Source organism: Apiospora kogelbergensis (genome assembly GCF_038363985.1).
Source record: "Apiospora kogelbergensis strain CBS 113332 chromosome Unknown utg000005l_segment0_segment0, whole genome shotgun sequence".
Lineage (NCBI taxonomy): Eukaryota > Fungi > Ascomycota > Sordariomycetes > Amphisphaeriales > Apiosporaceae > Apiospora > Apiospora kogelbergensis.
Genome location: NW_027117422.1, coordinates 5,134,631 through 5,147,023, shown reverse-complemented (window position 1 = coordinate 5,147,023; position 12,393 = coordinate 5,134,631). Strand labels below are relative to the sequence as shown.

The following is a 12,393-nucleotide window of genomic DNA, read 5'->3' as shown; positions in this document are numbered from 1 at the left end:
TCTCTGCAGTAGGGACGATAATGTATGGTAGGGGTGACAAATCCTTTTCCAATAGTCAAGATTGGACCTTTGGTTCATCGAGAATTCCATAGTGTTGGTCCTGCTATAAAATATCGTTGGTCGCCTGTCACCGCCTTGACCTTCCAAAACGACCCTGTTGCAAAGTGACTAAAGGCATTGCGTAGTCGTGAAACAAGCAACATCCCTCATAATAATTTCCCATCACCGGAACTCGGATCGTCGCAACACTTCAATCGACTTGTCTCTTTTTCTGAGCAAAGGAAGACGATAAAAACTACAATAAAGATCACACCACCAGAAAACATGTCCAAAACCGTTGTCGTTCTCGGCGCTGGCCTGGGAGGCATCCCAGTGGCCCACTGGCTCGCGGCCAAGTCGACGCAAAGCGACCCAGAGCTGCGCGTGATCCTCGTCGCGCCCAACGACGAGTTCTTCTGGAATATTGCGTCGCCTCGCGTCATCATACCCGGCGCCATGGGCGAGGACAAAGTCTTGTACAGCATTAAAGACGCTTTTTCCAAGTACAGCGACGACAAGTTCGAGTTCGTTGCCGGAAAGGCGGAGGAGTTACATCCCGACGCCAACTCTGTCACGGTGGCTCTGAACGACGGCACCAAGCGCGATATACCGTATCACACAATCGTCATTGCCACAGGTGCTGACGCGAGGGATGACATGCCTTGGAAGGTCGTGGGTACCAGCCAGCAGACCCGCGCTGCCATTTCCCAGCTGCGTGATCAGATCGAAAAGGCCTCGTCAATAGTCGTGGGCGGGGCTGGTATCACGGGCGTCGAGGTGGCCGGAGAGCTGGGCTACACATACGCAAAGTCCGGCGCCAAATCCATCACCATCATTTCCGCCGACTCACTGCCTCTGGAGAGCCGCATCATGACCTCTACCCGCGAGACGGCCAAAAAGGAGCTCGAGAAGCTTCAAGTCAAGTACATTTCCAACGCCCGCATTTCTGGCGTGACGGCATCAGAGGATGGAGGCAAAATTGTCAAGCTCACTAAGACGGATTCCACCGAAGTCGAGTTGAAAACGGACTTGTTCATACCGGCTTATGGCATCAAGTACAACACCGAATTTACGCCGTCCGAGATGCGGGATGATTCTGGCCGCTTGCATCAGGATACGTCCCTGCGATCACCCCAGTACAAGAACGTCTTCATCGTTGGAGATGCAGGAAATCTTCAGGTTGCCCAAGCGGCCGTTCTTGGCGCCCAGGTGGAATATTTGGTGAAGCAGTTCGAGAGGTACTTCAAGGATGGTCAAATGGACGCATACAAGCCAGATCCCAAGATCTTGTTGGCACTGTCGATTGGACCGTCCCGAGCTACCGGTCAGTTAGGGATGTGGAAACCTTTCAACATAATCTTATGGTGGTTCAAAGCCCGGTATATGGGGACGGATACCGCAGGCGATTTCGTTCAAGGGACCAAGATTTTGAAGACCAAATAAACGCTGTTGCCGCAAAGACGTTGCGTACGGGCCGGTCCTCCCAGACAGTTGGTACCAGGTCACATGTGTATACTTCAAGTGAAGTCGGTTGTCCTTTTGGGGTCTTTCGGTGGGAAGCGTTTATAGATCGTGGTTGCTATGGTAGTTATACCGAGGTTGAAGTGCCGCTCTAATAATAATGTGTTAATCCCGATAACACGGGAGTGATGAATCTACTGCTGACGTGGGTTTCAGCAATGAAAGCACCTAGACCTCAGTCTGAGCCAAGTACAATGGACAACAAGGATCTAGAAGAGGTGCCATCAGACCTACATATATGGAAGGTGACTCATGGAGTAAGCCCTAGATTTCATTCCGGGCTCGTCTCCCTCGAGCTCGGTCCATCTGCATCGCCTGCGCCCGCGCCTTTCTTTGCTCGCTCTTTGGCCCGGCGTTTGAGCTTCTTTGCTCTATTGAGCCTCTTCTTCTTCTCCAGCAAATGCTCTTCCTTTTCGGCGAGCTTCTTCTTGGCAGCCTCTTCCTTTTCTCTCTTGGCCTTGTCTCGCGTGCGTAGGATGACTCTCCGCTTCTTACTGGGCCGCGTCCTCTTGCCCTCACCCATGGCCGTGTCAACTGCACCTTCAGCGCCAGACGAGGTCTTGGTGTTCTTGTCTGTCGTGAGGGAGATTTTGGTAACCCGCCAAGGCTTCTCCAGTCCCCATTTTCGCTGCTTGGCATTGGCCATCAAATACTCTGTGCTCACCGAGGCAAACTTGAACTGCGCCATGGTCTCCTGGTCCGGCTTCTCGGCCACGTAGTAGGACTGTGGTCTCCGGGGCACGACAAACTCGATTTTCCCGCCAGCCTGGGTCTCGTCACCTTCCTTAATGACAACAGTGTGCGAGGGTCCTTCATCGCGGAACAGACGGAATGTGAATGCAACCTCGTCCGGGTCGTTCTCGTCTGAAGCAGGTGGCTCCGCGGTCCCAGCAGGAGGGCCATTGGCTCTTTCATCTGAAGCAGCAACTGCCGCCCCTGATGACGGCTGGGCCGGGGTGTCTGTCACAGCGCCCGGGGTAGGTAATGAAGATGGCGATGAGATGTCCAGATCCAGCAGGCCAGCTAGTTGCGCCCTCAGTTTATCGCGCAGCTCCGTCTCCACTTGCCCATCCTGGCTCATCAACTCATCACCATCATCATCATCGTTATCAGACGATGCGGAACTGTACAGGTCCTCTCTCCGGACTCTGCGGGCAACCTGTCAGCTCTGCGTGGTCTCCCGGCTCAGCTGCTTGGGGTGATTGGTGGTGGTGCACTGGAACTAACCGTTTAGCCTCGGGAATATCAAACATGATGATATTGCTTGACACAATGACGGAAGCTGTGACAAGTATAAGATGCGTATTAATATCCGGGTTGGCAAAACTCTGCTTCTTCGTCCTGCGAAGGCTTATGGCAGCCGCGCTGAAACCTATGGATCGCACGCGTTGTGGAAAAGCAAGTGCGAAGTGCAGGGTAGATCTGGTCTGTCCAAATCCAGTCCGAGATTTGAGTTCGTCGACAGTTCGTTGACGATTGGAAAGGCTGCGAGCAAGCCTTGGGAAACAGGGGATGGCTTGAGGCGAGCCCAGTTTATTTTGGGTTGAGGTGGGATTGGGGGAGGAGAGGCCGTGTTGCAGGAGCCAATGGAAGCGCTGATAGATTAGAAGAGATAGAGAGCGGGACACGCGATAGCGAAGTCGTAGTCGAAAACGGGTGAAGTCGCGAAAGGCTAGCAGCCAGCCAGAGAGCCACATGGCTAATGGCCGATGGCTAGCAGGCCAAAAAGGCCTAGCAGCAGCCCTGGGCCCCCCAGCACACCAGCACACCAGCAAGCCCCCCCCAGCACAGGGCAGGCTTACCAGGCTGGCGGGACCCATGAACGGAACACTATGCTGTCCATGTCCCCCTTCCACCCGTCCATCTGTGTGATCGACACCCGCCCAAAAGACGCCCATCTGCATCTATTCACACCTATTCTCTGCCATGTACGTAATTACAGTTGCAGTCTTCGAGCCCCCCGACGCTTGATGGAAGGGATTTCCCTGCTGGAATACGTCTGAAGATGTGATCAATCATAAGTTTCAGCATCCAGTACCCAGTATCCCACCTTCTTGAAGCCCCAGGAGCCAGGGGGTTTGTTGAGACGCCCCGTCGGCTGGTGGACACCTTGGATGCGGTCTGCAAGTACGGCGATCGAATTGCCCAGGAATGTCTGTAGAACATCATCGCCCAGCAGGGTATACATGCGGGCTTTCCAATGATTTGCACAAGGGATTATTGGGCTTTCAATTAAATTCTCCTTTTCATTTCAACGGCTTGGCCGGGGGTCTCGAGATCGTAGTATGTAGTAAGGGTGTTTGGGCTTTGGTTCTCCCTTCATATAATTGCCGTCATCCGCTTCCTGCAGCCAGCCGCAATAGCTCGCCTGTTTTCTAACCATATTCTGCCTCCCTCTTTTTCTTGCCCTCGCTGCAGTTGCCTGTTGTTCCTCTTTTGTTTCCTTCCGCTGGCCTGTGCATGTGTGTCCCATTGCCAACCCGCATTCCGTCCGTTCGATGCTCCCGTTCTCTAGCAAGTTTGCTACCGTCAAGCGTCATCCTCGCCCTGCCGGAAGTCATGCGACCGGCTTTCGCTCCGGCCAGCAACAACAACACAACATACTCATTCGATCTTGACCAAGATGGCTCCTCGCTTCTACCACCGATGACCCATGGGGAAGGGAGAAAGGCCCCAGTCCCCACCCCAGCAACCTTTCGGGTAGCCACCAGCAGGCTCGACGCAACATGAACACACAGCTCAACACATAGCTCATATGACCCCCAAGTCCATCATCATCCATCAGGCACGCGCTTCAACACAATTGGGGTCTTTCTTCTTCTTTCTCTTGATTGATTGTTTCTCTAACGGCAAGGGGATATCGAACAAAATGATGATGTGTGCAGCCCAGAGAGCCTAACGCCGGTGTTCGCCTTTTCTCAACGAACTGTGCCCTTCCTTTCTCCTCTCACTCCGTTTCTCTCTCTCGCGAGAGGAAAGTAAAACCATGGAAGCCAAACAGGTACATAAAAAAAGCCATACACTTTTTACAAGGTTGGGGTGTGGTGGTAGGGACCGGCGGGAAAACAACAAAACAACACACCAACTCGCAGGCTGGTAGTACAAGAAGCTCGACGACGACGACCAGGATTCCTCCAACAAAAAATCATGAACACACAGAAGTGTTGTCCTCTTTCCTCTCTCCCTCTCGTGTATGAGGGTAGCCGAGCCGATATTCGGCTTACCATGGTTGCGCCTCACCCCTTTCGAATTGAGACGCCCTTCCTCTAAAGTCCACCGCCCCGGCTTGCTTTTCCGGTCCGATATTCGCTCATTAATTACGTATGTATAGGTATTGGGGTATGATACAGATGTGGGGGTATTATAAGGGTATGTGGGTGGTAGTGATTCGGTCTCGACCCCCGAACGAGTCCACGCTCAGGCTGATCGAGCAGAATGGGATAGAAGCCTCTCAACAGCTAGTGGAGAAGTGGGTGATGGGTGATGGGTGGTTGGAAACGATTAGGCCACTGGTTAGGCGGGGCTCCAGTTGTAGTTGCCATAACCGGCTGGCGCCGGGTGATGGTCCGTCTTCAGAGGCGGCATGGCGTGGCCAGACTTGTATTGGTCTTGGTAGCCATACGGCCGGCTCTCTGGGTTGTGGTAGGCCTGGACTGTGGCGGGCTCACCAGCGGTGGTGGTCCAGGTGTTGGGAGGCGGGTAGTAATCCCGCGTCGGCTGGTGGTGGTGGTGGCCGGCCGAGTTGCCATCACTGGTGGTATAGGTGGTGGGCGAGCTCATTTGGCTCTGGTTGCTATTCACCGGCACGTACGATCCGTATCGGTATTCCGACGCCTCGTGGTTCGATATGGAACCGGCGCTGTGCACCGAGGTGTGGCTCGCGTGGCGAGGGCTCTTCGACGGCCGCCCGCTATCTACGTATCTCGGTACGTTCAGGTTGTGGTCATGGGGCGCACCCATGGAGGAAGTCGACACCGACAGCTGAGGCGGTGCCGAGCTGCCAGGGACGTATGCGTATTGCGTCCGTATGGAGGGCTGTTGCTCGCTGGCAACCATCGAAAGCTGGACGGGCGGCATTGATGACTGTAGGGGCATCTCTTGCTGTTCGTTGCTGTAAGCCGGCATCTTCTGGTAAGAGTCGGCGGGGATGCTGGTGGGTGGGTAGCTCGCTGTGGCAGATGAAGGCATGGACGACATGGGGTGAGGTCCAGACGGGCTCCAATTCGGGTAAGAACTGCGGATGACTGTTAGAGCCGAGCTCGAAAGGATTGGTAGGTGGGACATCTGCTGCCGCGGAAAGAAAACTTACTTGGATCTCATGGTCATCGGGCTGCCCGGTAGCTTCGATGCGTTGAAAGTAAAAGCGGTTCTGGGCAACTCGAGGTTCAGCCCTCGCAGTTTCGAGTCTTGCGGCTTCACGGCCAGAGGCCCGGCAACGACGCCTAAGCCCGTCTCAACGAGTGCCTGCCCTCTGGAACCGGCGCTCGACCCCAGAAGAGGGATCTCTTTTCTAGCTTGGAAATTCCGGGGGCTGCGACCACGGACAACAATGGGTGCTGTGGTAGACTCGGTGAGAACCGCCTTCGTTCCATCAGACAGTGTACCGACGACCTTCAGGTGCAGCACGAAGTGTTGCTGAAGCTCCTTCCTCCGTCCGTTGTTGGCAGTGGCACTATCCAAACAATTAGTACAACGAATGTCATGAGCCAAGATAATGTAGGTTTACTTACATTCTGAATTGCAGTCTCCTCCAGCCGATCGGATAAACCGCGTATTCGCCATCCGCCTCGGGTCCATCTTCCTGGAAGGGGATCAAAGGCAAGGCCGCCGGTTCTTGGTCGGCAGTCTGGGGCATCTCGGGAGAGTTGGGGGAGGCGTCTTCCAGGGGATGACGATCAGGCGCACTGGGTGGCCATCCACAGACTCAATGGCTGAGATGGTTACCTCAGTGCTGCTCACCGGGACCGATTCACCAGTCTCCTGGCGGATGACCGAGAGTTGACCCCTGGGGGTAATCAACGAGCCACTGATCTGGAACAGGTTCCTCCGGTAGCAAGTCAACTCGGGCTGTAGTAAAGAGCCGTCGCTGGTGTTCGAAGGCATCTCTGAAAGGAAGAACATGCCATGGAGTTGTGCGGACAGCTCGAGCTGTTGCATCCGTCCATGCTGATCGACAATGGTGTGCTTGTCCTGGGCCCTTCGGAAGGAGAGTAGCTTGTGGTCATGGTTGACGGTAAGCTTGGTGCCATCATCTCGGAGATCCTGAACGATTTCCTGATAAGGAGGCTGCTCGGTTTGCGAGTATGGACGCTTCAGGTTGGGATAGCTGTGGTGTTGTTGCAGAGGCGCATGTTGGTGTCTCTCAAAGGCGTCGGTCTCGTCCTGGGAGTACCGCTGGTAAGGATAAGGGTGGTCGATGGGATGACCACTCCTCGGCCGGCCTGGGTGTTGCGAGGAGCCGACTGTGGGATGGTGATGGAGTGAGGACTCCATGTTGCTGGGAAAACGAGTTGATAATGGCACAGCTGGGCCGCTGTAGCTCGACCAAAGACTGCCGTGAGGAGGCTCCGGCTTCAACTCTGCCATAGTCGCCGTTAGTGTCGTCGTGGTGGACATGGGAGCATATCGCGATGTTCCGATCCGAGAAGAAGAAGAAGAAGTCTTTGCGTGGTCTAGCCGAAGGAGTCGACTAAGGATGGTGTTTGCTGATCTCTATTTGTAGATTTCGGTACCACCAAGCCTCTGGGTCTGGATGGTGCAATGGGATGAAAGAGAGAGTAATAGTCCAATGCAATGCTTCCTTCTTGGTCCTACCGCGTAACGTCAGGTTATGGCTTTGGGTTGTATGTGAAGTCTGGATTAGAGTGAACTTCAGGAACGCGAGGTTGCAGGGCAGAGTGTACTTGTATGGGATGGATGGCTCCGGTAGATGCTAGTGGGAGGGGGGTGGCTTCGTGCAAGTCGCGGCACTAAACACTATTCTTCGGGCAGTTTAACGGTTGTCAAGGCCAGGGTCTGGAATAGGTCCCAATCAGGCATAGGTCAGAGGGGAGGAGATGATGGATAGGCTGGGTCTGGCACAGATGTTCGGAGTACATACATGCCATCCCACTGTCAGAGCTACAGGCCCGCCATAGAGGAGCAGCAGGAGAGGCAGCGGCAGCGGCAGCATGTGTGAGGTGTGTGCGTTCCGTTGTGCTCGTGTGTGTGAGTGTGAGTGTGTGTGTGTGTGTGGCCATGTATTGCGGTACTGTACAGTGCATTCAGGCAGGCCATCCCGCGGGTGGGAAAATCTTAGGAGAGGCGATGGATGATGATCTGGGCCAGGGGACCACATTCCAGGACCCTCTTTGGGACTGGGATCCTGATATTCCTGGATCCAAGTACACTGAGGAACCGTTGCACTCAGGCGCGGTCAAACGCCAAGGGAAGTGTCAAGGAGAGCCTCTAGGCCTATGACAGTGTTTCGAAAATCACGAACGATGATCGAAATTCATCACTCCATGAAACGTACCGTAATGGAGGACAGTCAGTCAATAATAGATTTCTGTATGGTGTTATAGCTCCCATGCCGACGAACACACACTGTCCCTATCTCTCTGTCTCTCTGTGTCGAGATTTTCCGTAAGAATGGGTATGCGCCCAAAAACACGATAGGACGAGATCAAAGCACCGCAGTCAGTATATTAGCATTATGCTCTCCGGGTACACACGAGCCAAGTTCCTGATAGCAGAGGATCCCCCTCCCCTTCTTGCGCCTATGCCGACTTTTTAGAGGGCCGGCGTGGGAAGTACTGTACTTTGCGCAAGGAACTGCTGCGGTGGGGAGTGCGCGGTGCGTGTGTGGCAGACCAGAACCGAACGGCAGAACCCTCTTTCCCTCTCCCTCGCCCACTCTCACTCAGTCTCGCACAGCAAAGCATGTAGGTGGACGGAGTAGGCAGGTATGGATGACATGGGTCGAGATGGGGGCACGGGGAGAAATCGACTGATGGGCCCTGGAGCCATTCACAGGCAAGCCTTGTCTCTTGCAGCATCCAGCATCAGCCAGCGGGCACGCAAGCAGCATCCCTCCCACTCCCTCCTCCTGCTGCTCCTTCTCCCACCACCACCACCACGGCCAACTCCTTGGCCACCCTCCATGTAGGTATGTACGGCTCCCACTTCCCAAATGCTTGCCCTGGCCCCCAACAAGGCACTGTGATTAGTTAGTAAAAACCTCCGACGGCCTCGAGAGGCCCCATCAGGCCCGCTATTTTCTAGAAGACCGTTGGGCACGTACGCCGATGAAGAACCAGAAGGGGATGGTGTGCTGACAAGGGGGCCCTGGACTGCAAGAATCGGTTCATCAGTCCAAGAGATTACCCTTGACATGCGCCGAGGGTGCATAGGATACTTAGTGGACAAGGAGCTGTCTGTGGTGGGCAGGCGGGGGCCCAGTTGAAGCTCGCTTGGAGAAAAGCGCAGGGGTGGGTGGCTGTCCTGGCCTGTTGCCCCTGGTACTGCCCTCAGAACTGCCCTGGCCCCTACTAATTGTAGGCGTCCGTCCCTAGCTGGGTGGAGAGCCATTGTACTTTTTTTTGTCTTTCTTTCTTTTAGGGCACCCCGGTCCGTTAATTGTGAATAGTATTGGCGCGGGTTTCTGGACGTTCGCATATACCAAATCTAATGAACTCCCTATCGACTTTCTATTATTACTATCGATAGGAATATCTGTCGGCCGTACAAACCGCTTTGGGCACCGCGCAACGGCACGAGTTGACAGCAATCTAAAGGCTTGCGCTTCACCGACTTGCCAGAGGTCCACGAGCATGACCGAGAACTGTCAAATCGAGCCGATGCCGATATTAGAGAGAAGCATTTGAGATTATTCACAGCTTGGATAGCATGGCCCGTCCTGTCCTGCTGACAGGTAATCCGCAGATGGGGGATGCGGGTGTTGATGCAATGTGATGCACGGCTGACTGTATTGCTGTCGGCTTGTGGGCGGCCACACCCAATTGGACTGCTATGTATGTGCATATTGTATGTATGTTCATCGAAAGACTTGGCTTTCGAGGTCATGGCATGGTGAAACCCGTTACCCGGAGTTGAGCCAGCGAGAAACATACTACTACCTCAATAACTCTATCGTATACAAGAAGTGACAGACTATCCTGTCCCACGTCGAATAAACATCGTCAGTTTTCATGGGGCTCCTGGGTTAGACGGCTATATTATAGTTTATCGTCACAATAGTAGGGCGGGCTAGAGGCTGCTAACAATTCCCAATTCGACAAGTCGGTCGTTGTGCCTGACACCGAATGAATATGGGGGTTCCACTGCTAGTCAAGTAAACAAGCCGCGCGCCAATCGCAGCGGGCCCCAGTGAGGTTGCGAGCAACGTAACTTGGTTATCGTGACGGTTGGGATCAAGGTACTTTCGCTATAGTGACGATGCAAACAGGGTGAAGTCAAGAATACCCACGAAGAGGCTTTCAGCCACGATCTTTTCGCGGTGGGTTTTCCGGAGACTTGCAGTAGCCGCAACGGTGAGCCAAGCCCAGCAGGAGCCCCTGGAATGATTGGGCCATTACGATATAGCGCATCGTGGGAGTCCCTTAGCCCACACGACTTGCTGGGTTAGCATGGGCCTATCCGGGCGATACGTACATACTAATACAGCATGTCAGCAAGCATTCCTGTACAGGGTGACCTGTACCTTCATGGGGGAAACGGACATCGCACAGACGAGAGAGCAGCCGACAGAGGACCGTTTTCCATCATCCCGTCACGACAACTTTAGCCGCATCCTTAGTCCACCAGCCAGCGGCACCGCGTCTAGAGTGCCAATTTCCTTACCGTAGACCGTTGAACAACCGCGGGCAAGGTCCGGCCACCGGCGAGACTTCAGGAGTATAGATTCCTGCAAGTCCCGAATCATGCTCGCTGGCTCTGCAGCCTCGCTCCCCGCCGGTTGTTACAGCAGGCCGGACAAGGCTAGATGCTGCGGTGGTACAGCTTCCCATCCCCATTGACTTTTCATCTCCCAAGTGGGACGCAGCTCTCACGGCTTTGTGCCCGCGGTTGTTCACGAGTCAAAGGGAGGGGGTCTATAGAGCTTGCTGTTAAGGAGGCGATTCGGGCATCGGGTTCACAAGTTGTTGCAACACTCGTGGATACTTGGCCGAGTATGCAGTTCGGAAGGGCACATGCAAAGGTACAATACAATCTTGCGTCCGGATGCGTCACGACCGTCCAGACTGTTACGCTGCACTCCACATTGGGCGTGTTACGACGGGGCAAGTCAGGGGAACCGCCGGACATTTTCTGCTGTCTTGAGAGATCTCCCAGAAAGCACCGTTACATCCTGCTGGCTTTTGGAGGGGGGCTCTAACGGCAGTCAAGAAGGCCCCTGGATCCTCTCATTCTGACGAGAAAGCAGGCAATGTCTAATTCGTTCCTTGAGTTGATCGAACTGAGCTAGCCCGCATTGGGCCGGCAACTGATGTCAGTTCCCAGGAAGACTCAACCCACTCTGGCATGGAATACGACATCATTGTTCCAGAACAAGCGCGTTGGGATCTGGTCGAAACGCGAGTAACAGTCTAGTGGGGTGATCTCGAAGCATCGAAGAACTATTTCTCCGACTGCAAATGTCACCAGTTGGACCAGAACTCGCCTCTTGCTGTTCTATATCCCGTCCGGAGCCGTTCGATGGTCGCGGCAAAAGAAGAGCCGTCCGTTCAGAGCTCGCTTAACGGTTGCAGCTTCCCAATCCCTGGGTTGGCCAGATAGCATAAGACAGAGCTTCATGCATGTGATTGAGCGCTGGCCGAGATTACTTGAGGTTTCCCATGGCTATAACAGACCCGGCTTAATGGGTATAACTGTAGTTTAATATAGCACAAGCCAGACCACACAGACCCTGTCACTGCCTGCAAAAGTGGCTCCCCCTGTCCACGAATGGATTTGTACTGTGCTGTGACTTGCTTGCTACGTGTGTAAATTGGGTGTATGTGTGACCCGGATATCTGATATGGCGGCTTGCTTGCTGCTTACTGCATGCAGGCACAGCAGGCGTGACCATGAACAAGTATTGAACACCTCGCGGCATTCTGCACTTCACCCGGGAGGCAGACCAAACTCCTGAGGAGAGGCATTTTTGTTCTCTTCTATTTCTCTTGCTCGTATGATCAGTCTCAGTCGTTCGCCTTGCCCTATAGCGCAGCAGTTATCGTCAATAAGAAGAGGCCCCAGAATGGATGTGTTGTCAGGGCAAATTACAAGTATAGCGATTTTTGGATAGTCATATAGCGAAAGCGGCCGGCCGGCGATAATGCGACATATACCGCTCTGCTCTAGCGTCAGGGCCAATATGTGCCGGGGCTCGGGGGAGTCAGAATTGGACAGCAGACGACCAGGACCGGCCATCCTTCGCTTGCGAAACGAGGGAACAAGCTTCAAACAGGAAACGCACCTAGAACTTTTTTGTTCTTTGTTTTCGGGGCCGGTTAATCTAAGAGCTTTCGCTTTTGAGCATGCCCGCCTGCAGGCCTACGCCGACCATCGTCATCTGGCTTCGTCGCAACGTGTCTGCGAGCCTGCGAAGTCGACACATAGATCATGGCCGTATGTCACACTTTGCCTTGTCTTGCCTTGCCTTACCTTTGCTGCTGCTGCTGCTGCTGCTGCTTGCCTTGCCAAGCTAACCCTGGGCCGATTGGGAGGGACAATCCTTAGGCCTCGTTCGTTTTATTTCCCCGGAGCCTGGCTTGCTTCTTGCTTGCTTGCTTTTGCTCATCATGGCCGCCATGGAAGGGCCTGCATAGGGTCAACGTGGCTAGGCCGTAT

General features: G+C 54.2%; 3 protein-coding genes across 3 annotated transcripts; 1 reads left to right on the top strand and 2 right to left on the bottom strand.

The window, feature by feature from the left end:
* Positions 1-324: 324 nt before the first annotated feature.
* Positions 325-1,482, top strand: PG998_008325 (uncharacterized protein; the record flags this gene model as incomplete). Its single annotated transcript, XM_066875141.1, has 1 exon — positions 325-1,482. One exon carries the CDS (start codon positions 325-327, stop codon positions 1,480-1,482), a length of 1,158 nt encoding a protein of 385 aa, XP_066731086.1.
* Positions 1,483-1,831: 349 nt separating this feature from the next.
* PG998_008324 (uncharacterized protein) lies at positions 1,832-2,813 on the bottom strand (the record flags this gene model as incomplete). The annotated part of the gene is made up of 2 exons (XM_066875140.1): positions 1,832-2,708; positions 2,788-2,813. The coding sequence occupies 2 exons, from the start codon at positions 2,811-2,813 to the stop codon at positions 1,832-1,834; spliced, it is 903 nt and encodes a 300-aa protein (XP_066731085.1).
* Positions 2,814-5,073: 2,260 nt separating this feature from the next.
* PG998_008323 (Transcription factor) lies at positions 5,074-7,146 on the bottom strand (the record flags this gene model as incomplete). The annotated part of the gene is made up of 4 exons (XM_066875139.1): positions 5,074-5,794; positions 5,870-6,232; positions 6,291-6,415; positions 6,505-7,146. 4 exons carry the CDS (start codon positions 7,144-7,146, stop codon positions 5,074-5,076), a joined length of 1,851 nt encoding a protein of 616 aa, XP_066731084.1.
* Positions 7,147-12,393: the final 5,247 nt, after the last annotated feature.